General features: G+C 51.2%; 1 protein-coding gene across 1 annotated transcript; it reads left to right on the forward strand.

Annotated features, from left to right (window-relative positions):
• Positions 1–360: 360 nt before the first annotated feature.
• On the forward strand, positions 361–22,535 carry RNASET2 (ribonuclease T2). Its single transcript, XM_057528023.1, has 10 exons — positions 361–497; positions 660–827; positions 3,766–3,826; positions 7,121–7,176; positions 8,490–8,547; positions 11,974–12,047; positions 16,576–16,689; positions 19,083–19,125; positions 20,482–20,553; positions 21,360–22,535. Exons 2-10 carry the CDS (start codon positions 751–753, stop codon positions 21,549–21,551), a joined length of 747 nt encoding a protein of 248 aa, XP_057384006.1. The 5' UTR covers positions 361–497; positions 660–750; the 3' UTR covers positions 21,552–22,535.
• Positions 22,536–22,995: the final 460 nt, after the last annotated feature.

A 22,995-nucleotide genomic window follows, 5' to 3' on the forward strand; every position in this document is an offset into this window, starting at 1 on the left:
CTGGCCCACTCCTTGACGGGCTGGCCACGTGGCCCTGACCGCACCGGCTCCCGGGCAGCTCAACGCCGGGAGGAGGGGCCGCGGCACCGAGGACATCACAGAAGGAGGCTTTAAAGTCGTCTTCACGGGTCCGGGCCAAAGGCGGCCGGGAACTAGACCGAAAGGGAAGCCCCGTCAGAGAGGCGAGTGGGCAGAAGGACGGACCTGGGTCGGGGGCGTGTCCTCCCGATGGGGGCGTGTCCTCCCGGCAGGGGCGTGTCCTCCTGAAGGGGCGTGGCGTCGGGGCCTCACGTGGCGCGTTCGCCAGCCGGGCGCGCGTCCGTCGCCCAGGGGCGTGGCGTTGGGGCGCCCAGGGCGAGTCCGGGGCTGGGGGCGTGACGTCAGGCGCCCGGGGCGGAAACGCGCAGGGCTCGGCTTGGGCCGCGGGGTCCGGGCGAGGGTCGCGGCGAGGATCGCGGTGCGCGCGGGCCGGGAGTGCTGTGCGCCTGGAGGGCCCGGTGAGGCGGCGGGGCCCCTGGGGCTCCCGGTGGTCGGCGGGCGGGGTTCCGGCGCCTCTCGGGGGCCCGCCGCGTCCTCGGCCGTGGGCGGGGGTTGGCCGCGCTGCTCGGTGGCCGCCGGCCCGGTGCACGGTCGTCTTAAGGAAATCTGTCCCTTTTCAGGGAAGCGCAGGGCCTGGCGCTGGACACGGCCTCGCGCCCTCGGAAGGCCGCGCCTTGGTGCCCCTGCGGGGTCCTCCGCCGGGTTCGGCCGATGAAGCCCGCGGCCCGCCTGGGCGCCCTGTGCCTGGCGCTGTGCTGCCTGGGCGGCGCGCGCGGGCTCTGGAGGAGGTGAGCTGCGGAGGGGCGGGTGGGGGGGCGGGAGAGCCTGCAGGGGGACACGGGTGCCCCGAGCCTCCGAGCGTCTCCCGGGGGCGGTGCGCGCACGCTTTCCGTCCAGGGTCCGGTAAGATCCTGGCGAGGTGGTCGTGGTTCCTCTTTCCAGGTTTCTTTCTCTCGCCCTTCCTCCGTTCCCTCTCGTTCCCTCTTTCCATCCTTTCTGTTGCAGCTGACAGTTGAAGGGGTAAACAGGCTGTCTGGGAGAGGAGTCTCATTTTACTTCTGTAGTGCAGACCGAGATTTAAGAACCAGATTTTAATTTTCTTCTGTTTTATTTGGGTAATGCTCCAGTTAACGGATTTCATACTTACTTCGCAGGCCTGGGAAAAGGTCAGTTTTCTTTTTTAAAAAAATTGGGGTATAGCTGTTTTACAACGTTGCGTTGGTTTCTGCTGTATGACGAAGAAGTGAATCAGCTGTATGTATACACACATCCCCTCCCTCTTGGACCTCCCTCCCACCCCTCCCCCCATCCCACCCATCTAGGTCAGCGCAGAACATTGAGTTCCCTGTGCTATACAGCAGGTTCTCATTAGTTATCTATTTTATACATAGTAGTGTATATATGTTAATGCTAGTCTCCCAATTCATCCCACTCCCCTCTTTCCCCCCTTGGTGTCCATACGTTTGTTCTCTGCATCTGTGTCTCTATTTCTCCTTTGCAAATAGGTTCATCTGTACCATTTTTCTAGATTCCACATATATGCATTAATATACGATATTTGTTTTTCTCTTTCTGACTTACTTCACTCTCTATGACAGTCTCTAGATCCATCCACATCTCTACAAATGACCCAACTGCATTCCTTCTTATGGCTGAGTAATATTCCATTGTATATATGTACCACATCTTCTTTATCCATTTGTTTGTCGATGGGCATTTAGGTTGCCTCCATGACCTGGCTATTGTAAATAGTGCTGCAGTGAACGTTGGGGTGCATGTGTCTTTTTGAATTAATGGTTTTCTTAGCGTATATGCCCAGTAGTGGGATTGCTGGATCATATGGTAGTTCTATTTTTATTTTTTTAAGGAAACTTCATACTGTTCTCCGTAGTGGCTGTGTGGAGAAAAGGGAACCCTCTTGCACTGTTGGTGGGAATGTAAATTGTTTTTCTTTTTTAATGAACCACTGTTGCTGTTTTATCACTTTAAAAAGTAACATTAAATCTCAGTTTTCCCAGAAAGTGTATTTTCTGAAAAAGAGCTACATTAATTAACTAATTGTTGCTATCAAGTTAAGAGTGTATCATCGGAGAGGTAGTGCGGTGTACGGGTTGAGTATGAACTGCTAGCTCATATCCAGATGTAGGACCTTGGAGCTCGCCATCAAGGTCGTTCATCCTCAAGTTGAGAGAGTAACAGCACCTGCCTCCTATCCTTGATGCCAGGAGACATCAGTTAAAGTACAGAATGTGCTTAGAACCATGCCTGCCCGATAGTAATCAGTACATGTCAGCGAAGACGTTAGGCTGTAGTATGTGTAGTATGCGGTCACCGCCAGCTGATTCTCACGATTCATGCCACTGATACAGTTGGCGAGCAAGGCATGGTTTCGAGAACACGAGGGTGATTCCGACCCTGAGGGCCTCACAGGTCAGCGGGTGTTCCCCCAGGGCCTCTTTCTCTGCTTCGTGGGCCTTTCTCTTTACAGCACAGGCAACATCTCCACCGCTTTGGGAGGATGTTTCTCTCTGGGTGGTGGGTGGTTATTGTGTGACAGACGTTGTGAGTCTTGATAGTTTTATTGTAAACTGCATACTGGTGGTTTAGTTTTCCTGGCATCTGCCTAACCTTCCAGCCTCAGTTTCCACCTATGCGAAATAAGGTTTTCATACCCAGAAAACAAAAAACAAAAAAACCTCTTCTAGTGCTTCTCCCAGCTCTAATGCTTCTGCTGCAGTTCTTCTCTTTTCTCTTGTACTGAGCGCTTGCTCATTAGTTCAGACTGAAAAGAGTTTTGAAATATTGTGAATTCTCTACTTATTCAGCCGTACTCAACTGTTTACAGAACTAATGTGTAAGAACTTAATACTGTTTTGCTGTTGAGTCTTTTCTTCTAAAAATGCATTTATCCTGAATTACGTGTCTGCTCGAGTTGCATCCCCTGCTGCTGCTGCTGTCGTCCGTCTGTACGGCGAGGATTTCACCAGCCGGCCTCTCTGCCTGTCTCTGTGTGTGCTAAGCCTCGCACACCTGGTGGGAGGGGGGGTCCCCGTGTGAATGCTACTCCACGACCCCTCATGGAGAGTCTCAGGGAGGGACGGGTGGGTTTCACGGGGGCGTGGGAAGGAGCGCCTAGGCTCAGACGTCACCCATCCTGCAGAGAACGAGTAAAGATTCCCGGTGGGTGGGGTGGTGACAGCAGCCTCGCGTGCCACCCGAGGTGGGGTTCCGTGGCCACGTGAGCTACGAAAACCATTCTGTTTTCCGGCTTCTGGGTCTCACGAATGCTGCCGAGGGGTAGGGGGTCTGTGTGTGCTCCGCGTGAACACCTGAGGAGAAGGGCGCCTTCTGGTTCATTCCCTCACTGCAGCTCTCTGCTCCCCTTCAGCGGGGGGATCCCGGCTGCCTGACCCAAAATCTCAGCCCTCTCCCCACCTGGCAGGCCTGCCGTCCTCCTCGGTCGTAGTCCTTGGCCCTCAGCGCCGTGCGTCCCCGTGCGTCCTCGGTCGCCACGGCCGTCGTCCCCCTCGCTGGCAGGTGCGCTGCGGGACGGTAGGGACTCGGGCCCCCCAGCCGTCTCAGGGCCGCCTCCGCAGCAGCAGCGCCTGGCCTGCGGCGGGCGCCCCGTGTTCCCCGAATGAACACTGGCGTGAGTGGATGGATGAATTGATCTTTCTGTAACTTTTTAAAAAGTTCCTGAAAAATACATCCCTTGTCTTTTAACAGTGACAGCCACGAGTGGCATAAACTAATTATGGTTCACCACTGGCCTGCGACAGTGTGCAAGGTGAGTTCCGCCTCAACCGGCCCCTCTGACCTGTGACCCCCGCCCCCCGTGACGAAGAGTTTGCCCAGCAGGTTTCCTCGCCAAGCGCCTCTTGCCGACGGAACCTCCCGGCCTGTCCTGCCCCACGAGGCGGCGCCTTCCCGGCCGGAGACCGTCCCTCGGGGAGGGCCTTGCGCGAGGTTCTGGGGGTTCAGACCCACGGACGGCGGTGGCTGGCTCAGGCATCACGAATGTATTCTCCCAGTTCTGGGGGCCAGAAGTCTGAAACCAAGGTGCGGCAGGTCCCTTCCGGAAGTTTCGAGGGAGAATGTGGTCCACGCCTCTTCCTGGCTTGTGGCGGTGCCGGCGCTCCTTGGCTTGTAGTGGCTTGTGGCGGTGCCGGCGCTCCTTGGCTTGTAGGCACGGCTGTGGGCACGGCTGTGGGCACGGCTGTGGGCACGGCCTCTGCCCCGCCTCCGCGCCGCGGGCTCCATCCGTGTGTCTGTTTCTTACAGGAGCCCCCGGGACTGCACTGAGGCCCTACCCTCATCCAGTCTGACCTCCTCTCAACTTGATGACGCCGGCAAAGACCCTGTTCCAGATACAGTCACGTTCAGAAGGGCCTGGGGTTAGGGCTTCAGCATGCCCTCCGGGGACAGGCCTTGACCTGTCCCCTCCCTCCACTATTGCAAGTCTCATTAAACGTCTCCGCCGGAGCCTTGCCGGCCTCCTTTGCTCCGCTCGGCACAGGTGGCGCCTTCCCTCCTTCAGGGTGGCCTCCGTCTGGCCCTGCCTCGCCCGGCGCCCGTGCCCTTGCAGGGTGTGTTGCAGAGGCTCTCACCCGAGAGCAGCCAGCTGGCGCCCCTGCTGCCGCCTGCGGGCCGTGTCCCCCCGTCCAGCTTGGGGGCAGTTGTCGCGCCGATCCTGGTGTTGGTGCCGCGACTCTAAAGTCGTTTCATCATGTTGCTGAGCTGGCCCTAATTTTATTGACAGTGTTTCTGAAATTTTGACTTGAAAATTCTCAATTTTGAGGCCTTTTCTTTTAAGTACTGGGAGGTGGAGACATTTATAAATGGCAAAGCCTCACCACCATAGCGTTAGCTACCACCCCCCTCCCATCACACGGTTACCGCATCTTTCCTGTGGTGAGAACATTTGAGGTCTACTCTCTCTGTAGCACTCAAGTGCATGAAACAGCTTTATTCGCTGCGATCACCGTGCTGTTCGTTAGATCCCCAGGCTTGTTCATCTTATAACTGGAGGTTTGTACCCTTTGAGGAGCATCTCTCTCCCCGTTTCCCCAGCCCCCGCCCCTGGCAGCCACCACACTGGAAACTCATTTCTAACAGGGGATCTCTTAACTGTATCAGACTGCTCTGGTTTTAGTTTCCCAAACTTTACAACCTCCTGTGTCTTTCTCCCTCTGGTGCTGGTTCTTTGCTCCAGGGTAGGGAGGACAGTTGGCGGTGGGTAGAATGGAGTTGCCTGTAAGCTGTTTTCAGTTTTGTTGGGAATCTAGCTCTCACTCCTACGTAGTGAGGACGCATGGGAGCCGTGGGTTCCTTCAGGAAGGACCTGTGTGTGGAGCTCCTACCCTGGGTAACACTGGGAGATTTGCCTTCAGGGCCTGGGACGAAACTTGTGGCTGTTCCTGTGTGCTGACTAAAGATGCATGGAAGTGCATTCCCGCCTTGAGGCTTTAGAAATGAGATGAAAAAAATCAATTACTAGCAAAATATCATTGTTAGGGGATTCATTTCGATCCAGGGCGGCCATGACAAGGGTCCTGCTATCCCGGTCCAGTGTCATCCTGGGGACAGGGCCGTCTCTGGGCTCCTGCCCCCGTGAGCGACGTACGCGTTACAGGTGCAGGGACAGGTCTATCCTCAGCGCTCAGCACGGCCCCTCACGAATACTTGCTGACGCGGGAAAGAAAGCGGCACCTTGACCTCAGTTCCCCCCGTAAAGGCTCATCTGAGATGCTGGGCGTAGAGCTGAGGTAGAAGATCCCCGCTGGGGCCTGTCTCTGCCCGTCCCCAGCCTTGCACCGTGGGAAAGGGCCCACCTGCTTTGGCTGTGGTTTCCTTGGGGATGAGATGAAGTCCGCGACCTCTCGCTCTGACCCCACACTTTGTCCTCCTGCCCTCTGCCCGCTTGTTCTGTAGCCTCCTCACATCAGACGTTTCAGGCACCTAAACCAGGCCTGCCCTCATTTCCAGACCAACCGTAAAAAGCAGCAGCCTCCCTACATCAGAAGGTGATTCGAACAGGAAGGGCTTGCACGCGATCAGGATGCCTCAGTGGCTCCTTGCCAGACCCGGCATGTGCTGTTCATTTGCTTATTCACTGCGGGGCTGCCGGGCCTGGCTTCTGGCCCACTGCCTGATAGCTGAGGGCATTATGGTTTTGGAAAAAGCCCATTTTAGCTAAACAATTTGGAGGTCCCTAAAAAGTGTTACACTGAGATTTTTATCTCTATGAGTTTATCTTTAATGTTAAGGATATGCTCCTATTCTCACCTTGGCATTTTTCTTGGCTCCAAATTTTCAATACTTATTATTCCACTGTTGTATTTGGGCCTGGTGCCTGAACAAACTTGAGTTTAGCAGGATACCGTCAGCCTCTTGTTCTCATTTTTTTTTTTTTTAAACTTATCATTATTATTTTATTTATTTATTTATTTATTTTTTGGCTGTGCTGGGTCTTCGGTTCGTGCGAGGGCTTTCTCTAGTTACGGCAAGTGGGGGCCACTCTTCATCGCGGTGCGGGGACCGCTCTTCATCGCGGTGCGCGGGCCTTTCACTATCGCGGCCCCTCCCGTTGCGGGGCACAGGCTCCAGACGCGCAGGCTCAGCAGCTGTGGCTCACGGGCCCAGCTGCTCCGTGGCATGTGGGATCTTCCCAGACCAGGGCTCGAACCCGTGTCTCCTGCATTAGCAGGCAGATTCTCAACCACTGCGCCACCAGGGAAGCCCTCTTGTTCTCATTTTTGATTGTATGACAAGAAAATTATTCATGGGTAAGTATGAGTGTATGCATCAGATTGACTTAATTTTCAAGCACGTGAAAAGAACAAAAGTAGCTATTAAATTCTGTTTTCCAAATCGTTGGTTCACTCATTTCAAATGAAATATCCAGCTGCCCCCCTCCCCGTGGTATTCTCATGAATATTGCTTATGGTAAATTACCACGGAACTTATTTCGTGTTAGTCCTCTATTGGATCTCATTAACATTTGTCAAAAGAAAGGAAGGTTGTTAAGTGTATTTAACAAACAACAAACCAGTTAGTTGTCTTCTCTGTCTTTTCTCCATAGGAAGTTAAGAACCACTGCAAAGACCCCCCAGATTACTGGACAATACACGGCTTATGGCAAGTACTTCATGCGTTTAAAACTTCAGCAGCCTCAGAAGCTGGCTGGCCTGGAGATCTAGCTTGAGTCTGATCCTGATATGTATACTTGTGATTTCTGTTAGGAGTTTACTCAATAGACCAGATCCTTATTGAAAAGCATCTTTAGTCTTTCTAACATAACCCTACTTCTGCTGTACTTGAGTTCTGTTTTGCTAGAACAGGAACAGTCTAGTTTAAATATGCATTTAAGGATTCTCAGTACATTTTAGATCACTAAATCTTAATTTTCTTATTTGCTTCTTTTGGGGCCAATAAGTAAATGCATAACAATAAATAAATAAATAAATGTGTGTATACTACATACATATATATGGTGTGTATGTGTAGTGTACATACTTCACAGACACCCAAATTTATTTTTCTGGTTTTGCCTGCATTTTATTTTTTTGTTGTCTGTGCGTGTATTTGTGATGTTAAACCGTGTGTGCTAATTTGCCCGAAGGGATCGGCCTGGTCCCGCTTCTCCCGGAGAGGAGGGCCATCCTGGCTCTTGCTGGGCTGCTCATCCCGCAGGGATGGGTCAGCAGGAAGCAAATTAAACTGGGGCCTGCGGACCTGGCCTCATCCCGCCTTTGGGTTTCTGGGATTGTGCTCACGTCCTCGGCTGTCCTTGAGCTGGGGGACAGCACCCAGCGCCGTGGGAGCTGGGCTGGTCTTGGGTGCCGGGCCGGCCTGCCGACCCTGGAGAAAGCAGGTTTGGTCCCTCATGGTGTCAGTTGCAGGCGGAGGCTGAGAGTTGACACGTCCAGAATTAGACGCGTGAGGACAGCGTCACACGCACAGGTCGGGAGGGTACACGTGCTCGGTGCTAAAGGAAACATACCAGCCAATCTTAAGCCGTCACCAGGCACTTCTGAGCACGATACATATGTTGTCCCATTAATCCTCGTCGCCTTTAAAGAGACGGGAACTCATGCTCTTCTCACACTGTGGTTGATGAGTGGAGATTTGCAGACTCAGAACCCGGCCAGAAATCCCCGCCGGGCCAGCTCTGGGGCGCCCTCTACCGGCTTGTTTACTTTGATTCCTCTGCTAGGAAGTCGGCCTGTTTGCATTGTGCCTGGATGTTTTGAAGGACTTTCCTCTTTGAAAGAAACTCCAGTAGTGACCACTTGTGCCTGAGCATGACTCACGTGGCAGAAGGAATTCCCAGTTAGAAGTCACCTCCCTTTCGTTCTCTACAGACCTTAATGCAGATGTTTTCTCATGCTGTTTGGAACCAGCCCAACCAAGGCTAATTTCTCTTTTATTTTTTCAATTTTAATTTCAAGGCCTGATAAAAGTGAAGGATGTAACCGATCCTGGCATTTTAATCCAGAAGAGATCAAGGTATTAACTTTTTTTTTTACTTTTTATTTTATATTGGAGTATAGTTGATTAACTATGTTGTGTTAGTTTCAGGTGTACAGCAAAGTGATTCAGCTATACATACACGTGTCTACTCTTTTTCAAATTCTTTTCACATTTAGTTTGTTACATAATATTGAGCAGAGTTCCCTGTGCTACGGTTACCCATTTTAAATAGAGCAGCGTGTACGTGTCAATCACAATCTCCCAATAGATTCATTCCTGCTCTAAGTGTGCCCTCAAAGTCATGTTTTAAGATGTATTCACCAGCATTTACTGATATCTGAAATAGTCCCACAAGTTAAATACGATTTGCATTTAGTTAAATCCTCCTCTGCCCCGGGCCCGAAGCGCCGCAGTGACTGTGTGAGGTGACCCTGGCCCCAGCCCGCGGCCCGTCATCCCTGCTCTGGGACCCCTGGCCGCTCGGCGTGTGCTCAGGCGTGTGTGCGCGGCCCTGGCTTGCAGAGGCGCCGTGGCCCCCAGGCCGTCCTTGCTGGCTGCGGGCAGGGCGGGTTTCTCAGTGGGCCCCGTGAGCAGTGAGGGAGCGGCAGGCCTTTCTAGGACAAAGGCTCGTGGTACAGAGGGACTCCTGGCACTGGGGTATATGAGAGTTGGTAGCAGACACTCCTTCCGCACGTGCACACACACCTACACACGTGCACACGCGTGTGTTCACCTCTCCACGGGGTGTTGACAACCCCTCGTGTGACTAGTCAGCTGTCAGGGTAACTAGTACCTGGATTTACAGGGCAGGGCCTGTGCGGTTACTGAGGCCTCCCTGAAAGCATGGGGTAGAATTAGGATTTGCTAGAATTACGGACCCTTTCCAGGAGTTCCAGGAGCGGCCACCAGGAGGACAAGGTAATTAGTTCCAAGCCCATCACAGATTCTAGTCCAAATGGAATTGTTTCCTCCTCTTTCCTTCTCACGAGGACCTTCAGTGCTGTGAGCCTGGAGGCCTGAGAGGCCGGGGCCCCAAAGCCTGGCGAGGTCTCTTTCCTCAGACATACTTTTCTCTTCCCGGACTGACTTCGACCCCCCCTGACGTTCCTGGTTAGAGTCTCGTGATCCTGCAGCGGCGTCCAGGTTAATTTACTCATAACAGTGTTCTGCGTGCCTGCAGTGTAGCGGACACCGGGCCGGGGGCTGGGGACACGGGGAGCAGAGCCAGACGAGGTTTCCGGCCCACCTTGCCTGCAGCCGGGAGCCAGCACACACATCACAGAGTGACAAGCGCGGTGCCTGGGGGGAGAGTACTTAGAGCTTAGGACGGTGGACCTGGGCCAGGCTCCCCTGAGGAGGTGATAGAGGGCTGGAATCCGACTTAACCAGGAGACGGGAGAGGAAGGCTGGGGCAGGAGCATGTGCAAAGGCCCCGGGGTAGGACGGAGCTTTTGAGAAAATGGGGGAAGCCAGTGTGGCTGGGGGGTGAGCAGTGGGCCGGGGCAGTGTTGAGGGCCAGGTCCTGCAGAGCCTGTGTACTGGTTAAGGATTGTTTGTCTGCGTGAAGACCCAGAGGGAAGTCGTTGGAAGCATTCAAGCTGGAGAGTGAAGGAAGCCAGTATGGCTTTTCTGTGGTTGCCCTGCTGCCTGCCTGTTAAGTGAGGAGGCTCTGCAGGGTCCCTGCCAGAGGCCAGGAGCCTTGAATAGACGGAGGCTGTGGGGATGGAGGGGGAGGAAGCAGCAGGCAGGACCGACTCTGGGTGGGGGCTTGTCTAACTAGGTGGGTGTCAGCCTCCTTCCCCGGCCCAGGGGAGCGGGCCTTGGCAGATGAGATCGAGGGTCAGCTGTGGACACATTGAGTTTGAAGTGCCCTGGAAGCATCCAGGTAGCGAAGGTGTGTCAGGAGAGGTCTGAGCTGGCGATGAACTGCGGCATCAGCGCAGCCAGTAAGCCGTACGCGTGAGTGTGGACGGGGTGGTGTGGAGCGGGCAGGGACAAGCCGCCAGCAGCCCCAGTGTTTAGAGCAGGAGGGACAAGGGTCATGTGGAGAGAGCTTCGCGAAGGAGTGGAACCAGGGCTCCTGACGGGAAGGCGGGGGGCCCTTTGGACGGAGGGCTTGCGGGCCCAGGCCAGGAGGTGACCGGCAGCTGCCCTCTGTTCAGAGCAGTGCCGCTTTACTTGCTTTGTAGCAGAGTGTCCAGTCTAGCATCTGTCCCAAACAAAAGCAGCCTAGTTTGGGCAATAAATTATATCGTCACCCCGCTCCCCCGAGGGCTATGGGGGCTGAAGCCAGCTTGTGGCAGGCGGAGGGTAGGTGGGAATGGAGACAGTCGGGGAGGGCAGCGTCCGGGGAGATGTCCGGCCGTGCGGGGTCGGGGGGGTGTGTGTGAAATTGGTTCATAGCTGCTGGGTTGATGGGAAGGACCCATCACGGCGGGAGTGGTGGCAGGACTGAGAAGGTGAGGTCATCCTGGGCCTGTTTACACACCTTTATTTAATGGAACCTTTTCTGGCCTCCTGGGTGTGTGGGAATTGGAAAGTAAACTTGAACGCTGCTCAGTTTAGGGTGACTATCTGACCAGTGTAGGGCTAAGACCGCCCAGCCCAGACGAGCTCTTCTCTAGGGAGAGCGAGAACTTGTATTTTGTGTTTGATTTCATTAGTAGACACTATTTTTTAGAGCAGTTTTAGAAACCTAAAACCGAAAATTTAAGTGGAAAGGACAGAGTTCCCATACACTTCCCCCCATGCCCCTACCCTGTACAGCGTTCCCCAGTCAAAACATCGGCGTTCGTGAGGTACACATGTTACAAGTGATGAACCAGTATTAATACTTTATTACCAACTAAAGTTTGTCGTTTACGTTAGGTTCACTCTTCGTGTTGTGTGGTTTTTATGGGTTTGGACAAATGTGTAAGGACGTGTGTCCACCATTATAATAGCATGCAGAGTAGTTTCACTGCCCTAAAAATCCCCTGTGCTCTGCCTGTTCATCCCTCCCCAACCTCAACCCCTGGCAGCCCCTGACTTTCACTGTCTCCATTGTTTTGCCTTTTCTAGAATGTCATGTAGTTGGAATCATATGGTAGGTAGCCTTTTCAGGTTGGCTTCTTTCCCTCAGTGATATGTACTAAGGTTCCTCCACGTGTTTTCATGGCTTAATAGCTCATTTTTTTAGTGCTGAATAATATTCCATTATCTGGATGGACACAATTTGTTTATCCATTCACCTGTCAGAGCTTGTATTTTCAAATACACTTTCACGATTACCCAGATTTCACGTTTAGATCTGTCTTAAGAAACACTTCATGCAACATAAACCCAGAATCATTTTACTCACCTGAGTGTTATTAATTCACAGAGCTCAGTTCTATTAATGTATTGGTTTCTCAGATTTGCCTTCTAGGTTTTGAGTTGTTAGGTCCTACCTCGATTTATTATTATTGCTGTCACTATGCACAGGACCTTTTGCCAGACATGAAGATATACTGGCCTGATCTGCTCCATCCGTCTCCTAACCGCAGCCTCCATTTGTGGTGAGTCTGAGTTCCGGGGGCCGTCACGAGCCTTGAAGCACAGGTGTGAGAGCTTCGGGGCTGTTCCGGATACAGGTGTGAGAGCTTCGGGGCTGTTCCGGATACAGGTGTGAGAGCTTCGGGGCTGTTCCGGATGGAACTGCGGGAGCACAGGTGACGTAGAACCTGTCTCCTGAGGCTCAGAAGCTGGAGTGGCCTTTCTCTGCCATGCCATTTTTGGAGCTGGTCTTCAACGGATGAAAAATGAGGGCAGGCAGAATTTACTTTGTAAACTTGCTTTTTAATCTGTTAGATCGTTCATTACTTCGTTTTAAAAACTTCCTCTGCTGAGGCTTAATTAAGCCAAATACTTGCATATCTAAGACGCCATTGCTCCAAATCAGACAGGAGAGAATGTTTCTCAGAGAAATGGAGCTGTTGCCCTGAAATAGATCAAGAAAAAAGAAGACATCCTCACAAGACAGTGATCTCTCTCCTGTGACTCAGGGCGGAGAGAAGGTGAGGTCTTCACGGAGGCTGAGCCCCGTCCGTCCCAGTGTCCTCAGTTCAGCGGGAGCTGAGCCGAGGAGAAACGTGCTATGTTTAATTCAATAGACCTTTTTAAATCGTTGCTTTTGGGGAAGATAAAGTTGACATTCCTTTTATTTGCATTACATTAACCAAAGATAATTCTTCATTTTCTCCCTCACTGCAGGATGGCAATTTATAATTCACATGACAGTGAATCAGATTTTGTCCAAAGTGATTAATTTAACTTTGAAATATTTTTGTGTAGACTCTTCAGGAAGAGTTAAATTTGGAGAAAAGCTTTTTTTTTTTTTTTTTTTTTTTTTTTAAATTTTTTATTTATTTATTTATTTATTTATTTTTGGCTGTGCTGGGTCTTCGGTTCGTGCGAGGGCTTTCTCTAGTTGCGGCAAGTGGGGGCCCCTCTTCATCGCGGTGCGGGGACCGCTCTTCATCGCGGTGCGCGGGCCTTTCACTATCGCGGCCCCTCCCGTTGCGGGGCACAGGCTCCAGACGCGCAGGCTCAGCAGCTGTGGCTCACGGGCCCAGCTGCTCCGTGGCATGTGGGATCCTCCCAGACCAGGGCTCGAACCCGTGTCTCCTGCATTAGCAGGCAGATTCTCAACCACTGCGCCACCAGGGAAGCCCCGAGAAAAGCTTTTTGAAACAAAATGGAGTGACAGTGACGTCTGGCCCCCTGGTTCACTGGTGTTCAGTTTGAGTTCACTCGAGGGTGTGTGGCAGGGAGAGGTGTTTTAGGACGCGCGGGTCTGGGTCTGGAGGCTGCCGTGCCCCGTGCACGGGAAGAGAGAAGCTCCCCGTGAAAGTTCGGGAGACGAGCGGTCCAGGTCTCCAGTGCTGGCTCTGTGTGGCCTGTGTTCTAGAAAGTGGTTTCAAAGTAGATTATGGCCTTGATGAGTTCAAGTAGTGAAAAACAATAAAAAACTTTCAGATAGCACTTCACAGTATACTTCAGAGCAGAGTCTTTGGTGACTAAGTGAACAAAAGAGAATATTTCCAGTTGTTAGGATGTTCCATGATAGAGTCAATCAGATTTGTGTCAAGTGGCTTAAAAATACATCACTAAACGTACACAAAGATGGCCTCCCGTGAGCTGAGTCCTTCAAGATTTGATCCAATGGTGTGGGCAGAACACACATTCAACTTTGTGTTCTAATAAAGGCAAAATGATTTACCTTTTCAGGATAGATTACACACTTAAAAACTGTTGTTCTAAATGAAAAAGGTAATGTCACACTCCGGCTACTATTTATGCCTTTGGATGTGGACTCGGCTCACGTGGCCCTGCCATTACCGGCTCCCTGGTTACTGCACCTGGGCAGCTGTGGCCCAGGTCGCCTTGGTGTGCAGGTGATAAAGTGTCCATGGAGGCATCCCGGCCTCTCCTGTCCTTAAGGGGCAGGCTCACGTCGGAAAACTTCTCTCTTCAATCTCAAATAAGAATCACATATGCGAAGGAGAGGGTCTTGGTATCACTTGGTGCTTGAGATAATACCCTAAGATTAAATCTATTAACACAATCAGCCATCCTGGAAAATACTATGTGCACGACCCTCTGCAAAGGAGGATTTTTGTTGGTTTTTTGATTCTTGTAAGAAGAAGAGCGAGAGTTTGGTCATCCCTGGTTGGCGATACAGCCTCACCGTGGATGGTGTCCCTGGGCCTCAGCAGGAATCGTTGCCTCTCATCCCCGCGACAGGCCAGGCCAGGCCGTGGTGGAGGGTGACGTGACATCACTCACGTGCCTGCTGGGGCTGAGAGGGCCACACCATCGTCGCGTCTGATTGGTGACAGACAATTTTGTGTTAAATGGAAAGTGTCTGATTCCAAAGATGTGTGATTCGATGTTTTGAACCACAGTAATATCAGGACTTTAGCATCCTCTTACCTCTAACGTCTGTTGAGTTAAACTTGCTCCAGGGGGCCTTCCCTGGTGGCGGCGCAGTGGTTAAGAATCCGCCTGCCAATGCAGGGAACACGGGTTTGAGCCCTGGTCCGGGAAGATCCCACATGCTGTGGAGCAACTAAGCCCGTGAGCCACGACTACTGAGCCTGCGCTCTAGAGCCCACGAGCCACAACTACTGAGCCCGTGTGCCTAGAGCCCGTGCTCCACAACAAGAGAAGCCACCACAATGAGAAGCCCACGCACCGCAACAAAGAGTAGCCCCCGTTCGCCGTTAACTAGAGAAAGCCCACGCACAGCAATAAAGACCCAATGCAGCCAAAAATAAATAAATAAAATTTTAAAAAAACAAAAAAAACTTGCCCCAAGAATAACAGCAGTGGACATCTTGACTGTTTATTGCAGGCTAGGAATGTTTGGGCGTGTGTGACGTGCTTTGTGAGCTTCAGCCCCTCACTTCTCCAACAGCCCCTGCAGGATATTCTAGAATTGCTGCCCCTGTCCTACAGAAACTGAGGCACCCATAATTCAGTTACATGTTCAGTTAGCTGGAAAGAGTCTCCTTTTTCTACTTCATAGAATTTAGAAAGTTATCAAATGCATCACCCTGGAAGCTATTCTAGATGAAGAAAGTTAATTACTTACCTACTTTTATTTTTCCTCATGGCTTTCTTAGGTCTGAGAGACTTGTAACTTACAGCCATTGCAGTCACTTAGAGTTGGCACTCTGGGTGATGTTATCAAAGAATTAGTGCACATTTAGATTGTATTTCTGCACGTGGGTACCTTTTGAATGCTTGCATGAACATTTTTTGTGAACTCTTCATGAATTAATCACTGATAAAGCTGAGGAAAGCTGATGCCCGTTTTGTTTTTCCATGCCAACTGTGGTTAACATCTGAATTGACAAATTGTCAGTCATTCTAGAGTGAGTATAAATTACGTTCAGCAATTGATAGGATGGCAGCGCGAGGCAGTGGGAAGGGCCCTGAGCGTGGGGTTGGGTGCAGGTCAGGGGCTACCTGGCCGGGTGGCAGGTAAGCCAGGTTCCTAGCCAGCCCCTCTGAGCCTCAGTTTCCCCATTTCTAAACCAGCAATAATGTTTTCACTTTGTAGAGTTGTGAGAATCAAATGAAGAATGGGAAGACATTTTGTAAAACTTTAATCTTTGATAAAATGTGAGGAATTTTGATCAATAGCAATGTTTTTCTTGAATACAAATAACCACATGTTGGCAGACACTTGGCTGGGCTGTTGCTTCAGCACAGGCGTCTGTGTAGACGGACGTCTACGCCGTAAGCAAGTGGGGAACTGGCCCCAGGCAGTGTTGGTGATTAGTGAACCTGCCTTTTCTGTGCCAGTAGCTTAGAAGTGGCTGTTTAGCCGCTCCTGTGAAATGCCCTGGCCGTCAAGCCCTGGCTTTCCGGGAGGACGCCCAGTGCCGTGTGATTCTGTGGGTGCCCGAACGATGGTGCTCTCTTTTTTCTCAGCTCGGGTTTGTTGCTAATTGTAGAAGCGAGCTGGAGCTCATGAGCAGAGGCACGCGTGAAGAGCGGTGACGAGTGCCCGTGGAGCTCGGGCTGGGTTCAGGGGCCTCGGTCCTGAGCGGGGTGGGGGGCCCGTGTTGAGGTGAGGAACTTCACCCCTCCCGCTTTGTGAAAGCAGCAGCATGCCTGCCCGGGAATGCCCTGCACGAAGAGGAGCCCTGCAGACGGTTTACTGGGAGGTAGTTTCATTACCTTTTTTTTTTTTTTTAATTTAAATTTATTTATTTTTATTTATTTATGGCTGTGTTGGGTCTTCGTTTCTGTGCGAGGGCGTTCTCTAGTTGCGGCAAGCGGAGGCCACTCTTCATCGCGGTGCGCGGGCCTCTCACTATCGCGGCCTCTCTTGTTGCGGAGCACAGGCTCCAGACGCGCAGGCTCAGCAGTTGTGGCTCACGGGCCTAGTTGCTCCGTGGCATGTGGGATCTTCCCAGACCAGGGCTCGAACCCATGTCCCCTGCATTGGCAGGCAGGTTCTCAACCACTGCGCCACCAGGGAAGCCCAGTTTCATTACTTTTTAACCAGAGATTTTTTTAAAAACATCCTTACAGGAAGCATGAGTGGGAGAAGCATGGGACCTGCGCTGCCCAGCTGGAAGCCCTCAATTCCCAGAAGAAATACTTCGGCAAAAGTCTGGATCTGTCTAAGGAGCTTGCCCTGAACAGGTGGGTGACTTGGTCCTGTAGCCTCGCCTTCCGCACCCCACTCCCCCAGGTCACCCCCATCCCGGAGCAGCATCCCTCCCTCCCACCCCCCAGCCCCCGAGGGAAGGAAGGTGCCCTCTGTTTCCCACTACGGACCTCACGGTCCCAATTCATGAGCAGCGTGAGTCCCAGCCAACCCTGCAGCCCAGGTTTTGTTTTGTTTTGTTTTTTAATTAATCTTTATTGGAGTCTGGTTGCTTTTCAATGTTGTGTTAGCCTCCACTGCACAACAAAGTGAATCAGCCATACACATACAGATATCCCCTCCCTTTTGGACTTCCCTCCCATTTAGGCTACCACAGTGCACCGGGTGAGCTCCCTGTGCTATACAGTGCTTTCCCATCAGCTGTCCATTTTATACAGAGTATCAGTAGTGTATATGTGTCCATCCCAGTCTCCCACTTCCTCCCACCCCACCCCTTTCCCCATTGGTGTCCATACATTTGTTCTCTACGTCTGTGTCTCTATTTCTGCTTTGCAGCTAAGATCACCTCTACCATTTTTCTAGATTCCACATATATATGCGTTATTATACGACATTTGTTTTTCTCTTTCTGACTTACTTCCCTCTGTATGACACTCTCTAGGTCCATCCATGTCTCTACAAATGACCCAGTTTCATTCCTTTTTGCAGCCCAGGTTTTATTGAATCAAACAGGAAAAGGGGAATAAACCGACATGCTGAAAGTTTTAAAGTCAAATATCTGAATAATTCATCCCTTCATCCAACAGCTATTTATTAAGGACCTCCTGCTTAACCCTTTTTGAATGTCGGTGGCTTTACCTATATACACACAGGTGCGAAGTTGCTGAACTCTGGAATCACTGGAGTGTGTTCACAGGGGCCCGCGGAGTGAAAGGCTCTCCTGGGAACAGAATGTTTGTTAAAAACTAGATAGAACAACCGTAGAGAAATCCTATTCTTTCCCAGTTTCTCCAAGGAAAACCTAAAGTCTTAGTACTCACAAAATTAAAATTGAGTCAAAACTTAAACATCCCTTCTATTTTTCTCTAATTATAAAGCATTACTACAGATTGTCTTTTTCTCAGAGGTAAGCCTGTCACATTATCATAAAGTAGCAGTTTAAAATTCAATTTATAACATAAAGGTAGCAAACCTGGAAAAATGTGAAGTATCTTGAACCGAAGCTCTCAGATTACCCACAGATATGGACCAGGGGATTAATGCCAAACTAATCTTAACTCGGTAGGAAAAATTATGCTCTATCCTGGTCTAGATGCCAAGTTTCCCCCAATATTTCTCTCTCTCTTTGCCGTATTTCCGTGATGCCCTAACCCAGGAGGGCTCTAGAGCAATGTTACCCCAAAGAAATAGAACTCAAGCCACATACGTGGTTTTAAATTTTCTAGTAGCCTAATTAAAAAGAGCAAAAAGAAACACTGGTTTTATAGTGTATTTTGTTTAACCCAATATATCCAAAATATCACTGCAACTTGTAATAAATACTTAAGAATCATTGAGAAGTTTTGCATTTGGGGGGCATAAAGTGTTTGAAATCTGGCATTTATCCTACGGTGACAGCGCAAGGACAGGCAGTGGGTGTGTGTCTTCAAGGACCTCTTCCCGCTTGTTCTAGGACCACACAGCAAAGATCCATAGGTCACCGATGTGCAGTCTCTAGAGAAACTGTCTCGTTAATGCTTTTGCCAGAAACCGTGACGGAAGGAGGCAGGGCCTGGCTAGAGTCCTGTTTCCCTCAGGCAGACCCCTGTCTGATGATGTCAGCGCCTGGGGTCCCTGCATCTTCTGTGGTCACAGCTGGGATAATCCAGAGGCGTGATGGGGGATACAGAGCATTTTTGGAATTATTAATCTGAGAATATTTTTATGCCGTACGCTATCGTTTAGTAAGTTAACCATATCATACTATGATTAGCATTCACTAGAGCTGGTTAAAACCACGTGCTTTAGGATGTGATTCCAGGCTGTAGAGACTGAATGTATTTTAAAGATCTGACCAATTGCAAGGTTGTTAGGATAAGGCTAGAATCCAAAATCAATTGCTAACTCTCGTTAAGGACAGGCGTGGCAGATGGGTGGTTATGTGATAGCAGCTCCAGTTGGTCGCGGCCATCCGGACCGCTGCCAAGAGGTTCTGGTGCTGGAAGGGGGGCCCAGATCAGCCACGCGTGCGCCCCGGGTAAGGGGAGGTCCAGGCGGCCTGAGCACCACTTACGTGCCGCCCTTGTCTACAGATTTATTGCCCCAGGTAATGGAAAGTACGCACTTTCCTTTAAGAGTGTCTTCATTTTTACTGTGGAATATGGTAAGAACAAGAAAGGAAAATGGACCTTCATTTTACAGTTATTTTTTTTTTTACTTTAAATTTTAGCACGCTCCAAAAATTGGGGATAACACCATCTACTTACTACCAGGTAAGTCTTGCTTTCAGCTTCTTAATCAAATGTGTATCCGCTAACTGGGGACACCTGGCCACGTTCAAGTGTCCCATCAGCCTGTGAGCTACACTCGGGTTTTAAAGCGACCCAAACCAGACCCTCCGACCTGACTATTATGTTTCTAAATAGGTTTTATTTAAATCTTGTTTTCCTCTGTGTTTTGAGTGTAAACTAAAGGCTCCTTAAACCGGTGATTTTGAGGCAGATTGATGGTTTCATGGTGAGAAGTGTGTCCCGGGTTCTGAAGAGGCAGGTGGAATATGTAGTTGGAAACCACCGTTTTATAATAGTTTGAGGAGGAAAGTGAACATTTGTTTTTATGATATAACTATGAGAAAACTAGAAATTTAAACATGGCAGAGCCTATTGGCTGGTGGCCTATACAGAAGGCGATTGTTTCCACCCAGGGTCACCCTCTGTGTGAGCACAGCTGTGTTTGCGCTTAGCCAGGCCACCCCTGGCATCGGCGGCCGCCACACCACAGGCGTGAAGCCTCTGCTCTGTGGCCCTTTGCAGATGTAAAAAAGCCTGAAGGTGTGGATATAAAAAAGCCTGAAAGTCACTGACTTTTGCAGTTCTGAGTTCCGGTGTCGTGGCTGGATACTGGACCATCATTCCGGTCTCCTGACAGTTTGTGAGCTAAATCTGCACTTGGGTCTTGCTCTTTGTATCTGCTGTTTTCGTCCGTCCCTGGAGAGAAGGGACCGGAGGGAACAGTGCCCTTCTGGAGTGTCAGCTGCCCTTTGTCCGTCCCGCCGGGAGGCCGGGAGGCAGTGTGCTCGCAGGCCCCTTTGGTTTCATCTGGACTCCCGCCTAAGTACATACAGGGAATTTTTTATATCCTTGCTCAGAACTTGACATTCAGAGAACTGATTTCGATTCTGGCAAAAGCAGCCGTGGCAGCACGTGTTTCTGAGCTCCTTCTCTGTACTGGAGGCATTCGGTTCGGTGTCTGAAGTAGCGTGATGCACAGCACAGGCTGGGTCCTGACCGCTGATCTCCTAGCAGGAGAGCTTCTGCTTTTGCACCCGGCCTCCAGGCCCTGTATCAGGACAGCAAGGAGAACGGAGACCCGTGTAGAGCGGCTTGTGTGGGTTCCGGTCTGGGGCGGGGACCCCCAGGGGGCAGCCTGGTCTCCTTCGGGGGTGGGGCAGCGCATTCACCAGCATCTTCCAGTTCTGTCTGTGAGCCAGGGGAGCTCAGGGGGGTGACGCTGTCGTCGGTTGTTTGCGCTCGTGAGAGCGGAAACCAGTGTCACTCGTTCTGAGAAGAACAGAACTGTTCATTTTCTCTGTTGAAGTTTCATTTCTAATGCACTGTATCTAATTTCAGATTTCAGATATTAAAGATGCCCTTGTCAGTGTGTACGGAGTCGTGCCCAAAGTCCAGTGTCTTCCAAAACAGGTCAGACGTGTGATGTTCTGTCATCCTTTCTGTCCTTATCAAGAAGACAAGTTCAGTTTTTCTGAGAGCTTTGTCCTCACCGTGGAGTTCCCAGGACAGAGTGGTATATGTGTGGGTGTGCAAACGGGCTTGTGCTGTGTGTGCATGGGCACGCACGCGTGTGTGTGTGTGTGTGCGCGCGCACTTTGAAATAACAAACTGTCCTTTGACACCGTGCTAGGATGGGGCTTGTTTTCTGGCAGCTTCCCCCTAACAAGAAGGCTCCTGTTCCAGAGGGGTGGTGCAGTAGGGGCGAAGCAGTGGGGGTATATTTTGCAGTTAAACATTTCTCAGTGTTTGCATTGTTAGTCGTAGACATTTCAGTTGTAGTTACCTGTCCAACTTATAGATGGATTGTGCTTTCTTTTGTCAGCTGATAAAGTCTTAAATTCATTTAGCGATAGGGTGCTGTTTACCTACTTATCTACAAAAAGCCACGTCTTCTCCTGGGACTGTGACGCAGACGCGGTGTGTCCGGCTGTGTCTGCGCGCACCTTTGCCGATGCGTAAATTTCTAAGCTGAGAGTGGGGTCCCTTCCCGCACGCTGCCAGGCTGGCGCGGGGGAGTGGCTGGATGGTGACCACAGGTGCCGCCTTGGGCCCCAGCCCCACTTCACCGCTGGAGCTAGGGTCCTGCTCCTGGAACATGGGTCCTAGGTCCAGAGCCACCGCTTTTGTTTTTCTTCAAGTTTCTAAAACGCGCTGATCATAGAACCGTCATGATGATCCGGCCTGAATTCTGAAACGTCTTTTGTTCCCCATTGCAGGGCGGCGAGGAGGTGCAGCTGCTCGCGCAGATTGAGGTGTGCTTCTCCAGGGACCTGCAGCTGCAAGACTGCATGGCTCCCGGGGGGCCGGCGCCCCGAGGGCCGGAAGCGAGGCCGGCGGCGAGCCTGGGGCTGGAGGTCTGCAAGGACGGCGTCCTCTTTTACCCCGCACTCAACAAGACCAATCACTGATGCCCACGTTTTGTAAATAGTCTTTATTTTGAAACGCAAGAGGAATTGACAAACCTCCGCTTTTCACAAAGCAGCTCCGCAGTGAAATCTCCTGTTTACAGCCTCCTTTACCTAAGCCTGTTGTGTTTGTTTTGCTTCGCACTCCGTGTCTGGGAGTTGATTTTCGTGGTACATGTAAAGATGGGGTGAACACTGGGTACGTCGAAAGGGAGGAAAGTTCCCCGCCTCTTGGCTGCTTTGTGACTGCAGTAAAGCTTATGGTTTTCTTTTTCTCTCCTTTATCAATCTGTGTGGCAGCCTTGGAAGACAAGTCTGGGCACATGGTACCGATTCAGGAGAACTCTCTCCTGTGTCCCTCAGTGAGCTGCCTTCTCGCTCTGAGTACTTCTGGGGGGCCGTTGGGACCAGCCCTCGAGCAGGAGCCCGGGCCGCCTCACGGGGCACACAGGAGGGCATCTCCACCTCCGACCTCAGGGCTGTTGGCTCCTGTTCCGTGGTCACCCACCAGCATCTCCCTTGGTGACCTGGCATGGGTGGGCATGGGCGTGTCCTCTGAGGGTGAGATGCTGTGTGTGTGGGGGGGCAGCAGGGGTGGGGAGGCGGGGTGCTGCAGGCTTCTCTCTTCTCGCCAGAGGAAGTCTGGGCGCATGACCAAGTGCCAGCCAGCACCCCCGGTCAGTGGGTGCTCCTCCCTGCAGACCAGAAATGCTGCAGGTCAGTCTGTATCCGCTTTCCTTTCTGTCGGAAGGCAGCATCAGGCCTTAGGGCACTGGGGCTGACGTGGCCCCAGGGGCGGGCTGCATCCTTGGGTAGTGATGCCTGGTGACAGGGCTTCTCTCGGAGATGATGCGAGTCCCAGGCTCAGGGGCTGCTGCAGGCATGGTCCTTACCTGCTGAATGGCATTTCACCTGTAAAATGAGGATACCTAAAATGGTCTGTGAAGTGGACTTCCTGTGCTTTATTAAAACTACCTTTTAACATTATTTCTCCCCAGTCTCTGTCCTTCTTTAAAATGTTTTTAGCTGTGTGGGTTAAACTATGACGCCCAACACTCTGTCTTAATCAGGTTGATACTGCCCTGTTTCTTTTACTTAACAAATACTTAAATTAGAACTTACTATGTGCCAGGCATTATGTTAAGCACTTAAAAATATTATTTAATCCTAAGAACAACCATATTTTCAAAATAATCCTATCTTTAAAAAATAACCTTGGGAATTCCCTGGTGGCGCAGTGGTTAAGAATCCGCCTGCCAATGCAGGGGACACAGGTTCGAGCCCTGGGCCGGGAAGATGCCACATGTCTCGGAGCAGCTAAGCCCGTGAGCCACAACTACTGAGCCTGTGCTCTGGAGCCTGCGAATCACAACTGCTGAGCCCACGTGCCACAACTACTGAAGCCTGCGCACCTAGAGCCCATGCTCCGCAACAAGAGAAGCCACGG

The sequence above is a fragment of the Balaenoptera acutorostrata genome, chromosome 14 (assembly GCF_949987535.1).
Source record: "Balaenoptera acutorostrata chromosome 14, mBalAcu1.1, whole genome shotgun sequence".
Taxonomy (NCBI): Eukaryota; Metazoa; Chordata; class Mammalia; order Artiodactyla; family Balaenopteridae; genus Balaenoptera; species Balaenoptera acutorostrata.

Excerpts from the sequence above, each read along its gene's own strand:
- RNASET2 (XM_057528023.1), top strand. The coding sequence starts at position 751 with ATGAAGCCCGCGGCCCGCCTGGGCGCCCTGTGCCTGGCGCTGTGCTGC. Across the intron at positions 12,048-16,575 it reads AACCGCAGCCTCCATTTGTG|GAAGCATGAGTGGGAGAAGC; the intron begins GTGAGTCTGAGT and ends ACATCCTTACAG. Across the intron at positions 19,126-20,481 it reads CACCATCTACTTACTACCAG|ATTTCAGATATTAAAGATGC; the intron begins GTAAGTCTTGCT and ends ATCTAATTTCAG.